General features: G+C 42.4%; 1 protein-coding gene across 1 annotated transcript; it reads left to right on the top strand.

Annotated features, from left to right (window-relative positions):
- The first annotated feature begins 6,037 nt into the window (after positions 1-6,037).
- Positions 6,038-8,109, top strand: LOC132608274 (uncharacterized). Its single transcript, XM_060322323.1, has 2 exons — positions 6,038-6,316; positions 7,141-8,109. The coding sequence occupies exons 1-2, from the start codon at positions 6,038-6,040 to the stop codon at positions 8,107-8,109; spliced, it is 1,248 nt and encodes a 415-aa protein (XP_060178306.1).
- The last annotated feature ends 425 nt before the right edge of the window (positions 8,110-8,534 follow it).

Here is an 8,534-nt window from a genome sequence, read left to right as displayed (position 1 = left end):
ATTGTACTATGGATTCTATTGTGATATTCTTGTGATGTACTTGTGATATACGGATTCATATTGAATATATTGGGACTTGGCATATTTGGGTTTAGAAGCTATAACATAGGTGATAAGGTGTACTTGGTTACTAGCTCATGATTGACTTATACATTGTTGATTTACCTGTTTATCTTACTTTATTGCCTTGATATATGTTAGCTAATCTTAGTTGACCTATGATACCTACCAGTACTTGTTGTTTGTACTGACCTGCACTTACTGCATTCTTTTTATGAATGCAGAGTTCCAGGTGGGTTCGACCTCTACTCCTTGTGGCTGATAGTAGTTCGAGGGTTGCTGTTTGGAGTCTTACAGGGTGAGCATGAGCACGTTCACCGCTTTAAAGATTCTTCTTTTATTTATGTCTTACTTGATATTCTCAGACATATTGATGTACTATTATTACCTCTAGACTTGTAGAATCTAGTTAGTTGTTCTTATATGACTAGGCAGATTATGGGGTGATTTTGATGTATCTCCGCATTATTTATCTATTATTATGTCAGACTTACATATTTCTATCTCTTCCTCTTATTTATTTATTATTTTATGTTTCTAATATTGTTGGGATAAGGGTTCGCCTACCAAAGTGGAAAAGGTAGGTTCCCGCACAACTTAGTGAAATTGGGTTGTGAAAAGTTGGTATTCGAGCCCTAGGTTACCCGATCTATAATACAAGAGCGTGTCTAATAGTGTCTTGTGGATAGGTACGATGAGTTGCGTACTTATCTAAGAGAGGCTATAGGACATTTAGGAAACTTCACTTTCCTTCATTCTTTCGTATTACTTCATTCTAATTGGTATCTGGAATAATCGAATTGGTATCTGACTCTTTTTTCTTCTCTCACAGATGGTTAGGACTCGAACTACGATAGCCCGAGACCAGGTACCAGAGCCCGCAGCTACAGCTGTCACCAGAGGGCGAGTGACAGCCAGAGGGCGCGATTGAGCTAGAGCCGGCGGGGCTGGCCCAGCTAGGGGCAGGGCTCCTGCGGTAGGACATCACCGTGAGAGATCTCCATCTTCAGAGCTTGAAGTTCAGCAGGTTCGGGACTAGGCCGCTGGGGATGATGCGGCTCCAGCACGGGCACAACCCGAGGCCACTTCAAAGCAGATGATGCAGGATACTATGGCTCGTGTTCTACTCCATTTGGATGACCATCAGGGTGCCGCTGGTGTTACTTTTTCGAGCGGAGGATTGCAGACTAGAGTTGCGGTACAGACCGCTGAGCAAAGACCGACTCATGCAGCGCACCCTGCTTCAGCTATGTCTCCCTGGATAGATATAGTGCTAACCCCGGGAGATGATCTTACACCCGTGGCGGGCCCTGTTATGACCTAGATTGATCAGGATCTAGTTGGGAAAGTTTGAGCCGATGAGGTTCTCGGGTACTTCTGGAGAGGATACGTATGAGTTCATCTTGGACATGCATGAGTTGTTACATAGGATGGGGATCGTAGAGTCCCATGGAGTTGACTATGTGTCCTACCAGTTTCGCGGAGATGCGAAGACTTGGTGGAGGTATTTTATTGCTTGCAGACCTGAGGGTTCTCCTGCACTAACTTGGACGCAGTTTCATCGGGCCTTCCTTGAGAAGTATGTGCCCTGGGCTTTGCCTTCAGCTTGAGGCTGTGGGGGTGTCCTTCCAATCCATCGTTGAGCATGCTTCTTTAGTCAGCCACTAAGGTCCGCGTATTTGGAGGGGTTAGTGAGAAGAGGCAACGACCGTTTAGGAGTTATGGGGGTTCTAGCTCGAGCGGTGCCAGATAGTCTTCTAGGCCGTATCGGCCCTATTCTGATCGCCCAGTGCATTCAGCTTTGTAGGCTTCCTCTAGTGGGCCATCCAAGTAGAGAGTTTCTGAGAGCTCATTCTCTCGACCCGCAGACAGAGTTGTTCCAGCTGGGACTTCAGCTATAGTCTATCAGTCTCCGCCCTCTAAGGGCTGTTTTGCATGTGGAGAGCTCGATCATTTTGCTAGAGAGTGTCCCTGACCCAGGCAAGGTCATCAGTCCCATAGAATTTTGGCATCTTTGGGTAGCCGAGGAGGTGCTTCTGAGAGGGGCGGTGCTTAGTCAGGCCGCGGCAGTTCTCAGGTTTCTAGGGGTGGATCCCAGGCTAGTAGAGGTGGATCTCAATCTGGATGTGATGGGGCCCAGTGTTACTCATTCCCAGGAAGACCCGAGAAAGAGGCCTCAGATGTTGTTATTTCAGGTACCGTTTCTGTCTGGCATAGAGCAGCATTTGTGTTATTTGATCCTGGATCCATTTTTTTGTATGTGTCTGCATATCATGCCGTTGATTGGGATTTGCCTTGTGATACCATAGCTGTACCTGTTCATGTATCTACTCCGATCGGAGATTCTGTTGTGGTTGATCGAGTTTATCGGTCGTGTTTGGTTACTTTTATGGGTTATGACACTTGGGTAGATTTGATGATTCTCGATATGGTTGACTTTGATATTATTTTGGGTATGACCTGACTCTCTCCTTATCATGCGATCTTGGACTGTCATGTCAAGATAGTCACTTTAGTCATGTCGGGCATTCTTAGACTTGAGTGGAGGGGTACTCCTAGCCCTGCTCCGAAGAAGATTATTTCCTTCCTTCAGACGAAGAAATTAGTCAACAAGGAGTGTTTAGGTTATCTGACTCATGTGCGCGACACTACGGTTGTGATGATTGTGAGGAGATCTTTCAAAAGCTCAAGACTCTTTTAACTTCAGCCTCGATTCTAGCATTACCCGTGGAGGGTAAGGAATTTTTTAGTTTATTGTGATGCATCCCGTGTGGGTTTGGGTGTTGTGTTGATGTAAGAGGGTAGAGTCATAGGCTATGCTTCCCGTCAGTTGAAGATCCATGAGAATAATTACCCTACCCATGATTTGGAGTTTTTGGCCGTGGTCTTTGCTTTGAAGATTTGGCGGCATTACTTGTTTGGCGTCCATTGTGAGGTTTTCACCGATCACCGTAGCCTTCAGCATGTGTTTACCCAGAGAGATCTTAATTCCAGGCAGCACTGATGGATGGAGCTCCTGAAGGACTATGACATCTCTATTGTTTATCATCCAGGGAAAGCCAATGTGGCTGCTAATTCCTTGAATCGCAAGGCCACGAGTATGGGGAGCTTAGCTCATTTGGTTGTTTCTGAGCGTCCGTTAGCCATAGAGGTTCAGACTCTGGCCAACAGTTTCGTTCGTCTAGATATTTCAGCCCCAGACAAAGTTTGGCTTATGTAGAGGCGAGATCATCCTTATTAAATCAGATCAGGACTCATCAGTTTGAGGATGCTCAGTTGAGCAATATTCGAGATAGGGTCTTGAGAGGTGAGGCCAAGGAGGCCATGATTGATTCTGAGGGAATCTTGAGGATTTAGGGGAGCGTGTTCAGTTGATTTTGACTGAGGCCCATAGCTCTCGATATTCTATTCATCCGCGGGCGACTAAGATGTATCGTGATGTGAGGCAGCATTATTAGTGGCATCGGATGAAGAGGGATATACCTGATTTCGTGGCTAAGTGTGGTAATTGTCAGCAAGTTAAGTACAAGCACCAGCGACCCGGTGGTGTACTTCAGAGGATGCCCATTCCCGAGTAAAAGTGGGAGAGGATTGCCATGGATTTCGTCATGGGTCTTCCAAAGACCCTGGGTAAGCTTGATTCAGTTTGGGTGATAATTGATCGATTGACTAAGTCCGCTCATTTCATTCCAGTTCTAATTTCCTATATCGCGTAGAAGTTAGCCAAGTTGTACATTCTTGATATTATGAGATTGCATGGGGTTCCTATTTTTATCATATCTTATTGGGGTAGTATCTACACTTCTCATTTTTGGAGAGCTTTTCATGATGATTTGGGTACCCGATTAGTTCTTAGTACAGCTTTCCACCCCCAGACCAATGGGCAGTCTGATAAGTCATAGATTTTAGGGCTTTTTACATCCACCACTTATACTTTTTGAGTACTCTTTTCAAGTGCTTGTTTATGTTTTCTTGTGTTTTTATGTGTTTTCAGGTTTTATGAGTCGAGGACAAAAGAGGGACAAAATGGAACAAAAAGAGCAAAATAGCACAAAGTTGCGGTAAAAATGTGAAACTACAAGTTGGATTTGTGGCCGCATCTTTTGCCCAGAGAAATTACAGTTGAGCTGAACAAAGATCCTCAAAATGCGACGAGAATATGGTGCCGCAACTTTGGAGTTGCGGCCGCATCTTGGAGGCCCAAATACCCAGTAAGCCAAGCTACATGCCTGAATTTGCGAAGCAGATGCGACACACAAACTCAAGTTGCGACCGCATCTTCAGAAGGACTGAGAAGAATTACAAAGTGTTTTGCGAACGCGAACTCAAGTTGCGACCGCAAACTTGGGCAGTAAGTCGTTAAATTGTCCGAAATTTGACTTTTTGTCCTCTCTCTATAAATACTTGTACCTAGTGCTCTGTGCACATTATTGAATATTCCCCACTTTTCACTTTTTAGTTGTCTTTTAGCATAGAGAGAGCTTTGAATATCATTTATTGTGGAAGCTTTTAAGAAGATTCTCCATCTTTTTGTCATCTTCTCCATTATCATTATTGTAATCTTCCATGAATATTCTCTTTGCTATTACATTTTATTTAATGAGTATGACGAGCTAAATCATTTAGCTAAGGTTGTGGGATCAAATCTGTTAGTTATATGATTAGGTTTTTGCATTCAGCTTCCATTTATGTGTGATGATGTTTTTCTATTTACTCTTCATTATTTAATGGTGTACAACATTATTTGGGCCTAGTCACTTGTCCTTTGCTTGAGAAAGAAAGGGGAAGTTAGGAAAAGAGTGAATAGCAAGGATTTGAGGCTTATAAACCTCATCTAATAACTTGAGCTAGAGATAGGAGAGTTACTTGAGATAAAATGGGTGTTCATATTTTCCACATTCTAAGGCTTAAGAAAGCTTAGAAATGATCTTTATCAATTTGGTTGAGAAACTTTTGATAAGCTTTTGTATCCCATATTTAAGTACATCTACACATATAAAGGAGTTGGATTAATACCCCGTTGCATTACTTTCCATTGGAACCACAACCTTAGTGCCTTTAGTAATTGTTAATCAAAAATCAAGCATTCTCTTACCAATGACCATGATAAATATTAAAACCAAACTTTTTGCACATTCTCGTCTCTAGAAATATAGATTATTAGTCAAGCGTTACACTTAATGAGTTTATTTCTTCATTGTATTCTCTGTGGAATTCGACCCCAACCTTGTTGGGTTCTATATTTGACAGCGACCGCTTACTCCTATTTTAAAGGTGTAATTTGGGCGTATCAAATTTTGGCGCCATTACCGGGGAATACGGTCTAGAAATTCACTAACTAGTGTAAAACTTTATTTTAGTCTTTATTTATCTTCTTATTTTGTTAGTTGTTGTTGTGTTGGCTCATGTGCAATGGGTGATAATACGGATGAAGATAATGATTGTGGAGCCGGGTGATGCAGCCACTATTCGCCCACCTCCTATGTATGGAAACTGGAGTTTCCTTGTTAACAATACTATGCTGCACCTGCTCAACACTAAGGGCTTATTTAGGGGTCTACCAACGGATGAATAAGCACTTAAAGAATTTTCTTGGGGTTTGCACTACCAATGTGCATCCAAATGTCTCCACCGAGACGGCTAAGTTGAGGCTTTTCCCGTTCTCTGTCAGGGGTGAGGCCACCGCATGGTTGGATGATCTTTGAGTCGGTTCTATTACTAATTGGGTGGAGTTAACTCAAGCATTCCTCAAGAAATTCCTCCCTCCTTCCCGGATGTTACAACTCCGTGGCGAAATCAACAACTTTTATCAACTTCCAACTGAGGCTCTACACAAGGCTTGGACTCGTTTTAAAAAAAAAAAGTGAAGAGTTGTCCAAAGCATGGGTTGCCCGATAGTGTTCTTCTCTAAACATTCTACCGATCACTTGATACTGTCAACAAATCAGTGGCAAATAATATTGCGGGTGGGTCTGTAATGGAAAACTCTTATGCAGTGATAAGTGCTCTCCTAGATAAATTGATAGAGACGAATGAAGCTTGGCACACTAGGAAAACTAAAGTGGATGGAGAAGGTCCTTCCAAAATTGTCTTCTCTAGGGAGACAATAAAGATGGATGAAGAGAGAGATGAGACCATGGCAAAGTTGGTTACCCAAATGGGTCTCCTCACTAAACATGTGTTGGGTGGAGGCTCCAAGACAATAAATGTAGTAGGATCTTGTGAAGGGGATTCTATGGATGAGCAATTCTTCCAAGTGTGTGAGGAGGAAGCCAACTTTATCAACAATCAAGCGGGGGGTTCCCGTCCGAACTACCAAGGTCCTAATTAAGGATCTTGACGGTAAGGTCAAGGGAATCAAGGTTGGAACAAGGAAAGCAAAAATCAAAGGTGGAGCAAAGATAGTGGGAATTCTTATTGGCGGGACAACAATCAAGGTTGTTAAAACAACAATCAAAGGGGTTACAACAACAATTACAACAACCACCGGAGCTCAAATCCTTATGTCCCACTAAAGGGGAGCCAAATTGTTTCAAGTCTACCATCCATTAGCGACCCCGCTAGTTATAAAATAGAAGATATGCTATCTAGAGTGTTGAAAAATATGGAGTCAACCGATTCCTTTCGGAAAAAAAGGGACGAAATGAAAAGCTTAGGGCAAATTGTAGGTTCTCATTCAACTTCCATCAAGAATTAGAGTCACAACTTGACCAAATCTAGGCCACTCTCACCCAAAGACAAAAGGGTACACTCTCTAGTGATACGGTTGAAAATCCAAGGAATTATGGTGATCATAAATGCCATGCAATCACTACGAGGAGTGGTAAGACAATTGGGGGAGAGGCATTGGTGAAAGATGATGTGGTGGTTGATGATTATAAAAGGGTTTAAGAACCCATCGTTGTTGACGAAGAAGTGACTCCAAAGAAAAAGCAGGCTAGTATTGAAAATCCCATTGTTATTGAAGACGGTCCGAAAATTGATTAAGCCTCAAAAGGCAAGAAAGCGGTAGATGAGGTACCAAGGGCTTTACCGTCCGTTACAAAGCCTCATACTCCATTTACTCAATGGTTGGCAAAGAAATCAGATGATGGAAAGTTTCTCAAGTTTATTGAGAGGTTGAAAGGGCTTTCAATTAGCATCCCTTTAGTGGAAGCACTTGAACAAATGCCCGGTTATGCAAAAATTGTGAAAGATCTTGTGACCAAGAGGAGAAATGCTCGTTTTGAAATGGTGGGAGTTACACATCTTTGTACCTCTATTGTGACAAAAGCCTTGGTTCAAAAGAAGGAATATCCGGGAGCTTTCACCATTCCTTGCACAATCGGGGTGTACAAATTTGCCAAAGCATTATGTGATCTTGGAGCAAGCATCAACTTGATTCCGCTTGCTATGTTTAACAAGTTAGGTTTGGGCAGTCCCCGACCCACAACAATGAGATTGCTAATGGCGGATAGAACCGTGAAGAAACCGGTTGGTATCCTCTATGATGTGCTTGAGAGAGTAGATCGATTTATTTTTCTTATTGATTTCGTTATCTTGGATTGTGAAGTTGATTTCGAGGTGCCCATAATCTTAGGAAAACCTTTCTTGGCCACAGGGCATGCTCTTGTAGATGTGGAGAGAGGTGACCTAAAATTTAGAATTAATGATGAAGAAGTCGTTTTTCATATTTGCAAGTCAATGAAACAACTGACGGATATAAGTATTGTGTCGGTTATTGATACAATTGATAAAGCCATGGATATAACTGTTGAGCATGAACACGTGGGTGATATGTTGGCGGCGGTGATAATGAACTATGAGGAGGAAGATGAAAAAGAGTTCGGGGAGACGGTTAATGCATTGATTGGGTTGGAGTCATACCACTACAATCCAAAGAAGCTTGATCTTGATTTAGAACACCGAGCAACTCCTCCCGCAAAGCCCTTCATTATTGAGCTTCCTACTTTGAAACTCAAACCTCTTCCTTCACACTTGAGGTATGAATTCCTTGTTCCTAACAACATGTTGCCCAAGATTATTTCCGCCCGGTTGATGGATGAGTAAAGAGAAAGGTTGTTAGTAATCTTGAGAAGATATAAAAAATCTATTGGTTGGTGTATTACGATATCCAAGGGATTCCGCCCGGTTTTATTCAACTTGATGAAGAATGTGAACCAAGTGTCGAACATCAAAGGAGGTTGAATCCTTCTATGCAAGAGGTTGTGAAGATCGAAATCATCAAGTGGTTAGATGCCGATCTTGTGTACCATATATCGGATAGCTCTTGGATTAGCCGGTTCAATGCGTGCCCAAAAATGATGGAATCATCGTGGTTGTAAATGCTAAAAATGAATTGATTCCTATTCACACGGTCACCGGATGGTGGGTTTGCATGGATTATTGAAAGTTGAACAAATGGACCAAAAAGAACCACTTCTCAATGCCATTCATGGATCAAATGTTGATAGGCTTATGGGAAAGGATTATTA

This window comes from Lycium barbarum, chromosome 8 (assembly GCF_019175385.1).
Source record: "Lycium barbarum isolate Lr01 chromosome 8, ASM1917538v2, whole genome shotgun sequence".
NCBI lineage: Eukaryota > Viridiplantae > Streptophyta > Magnoliopsida > Solanales > Solanaceae > Lycium > Lycium barbarum.
Note: the sequence above shows the minus strand (reverse complement) of the source record. Positions and strands in the feature narration are given on the sequence as shown.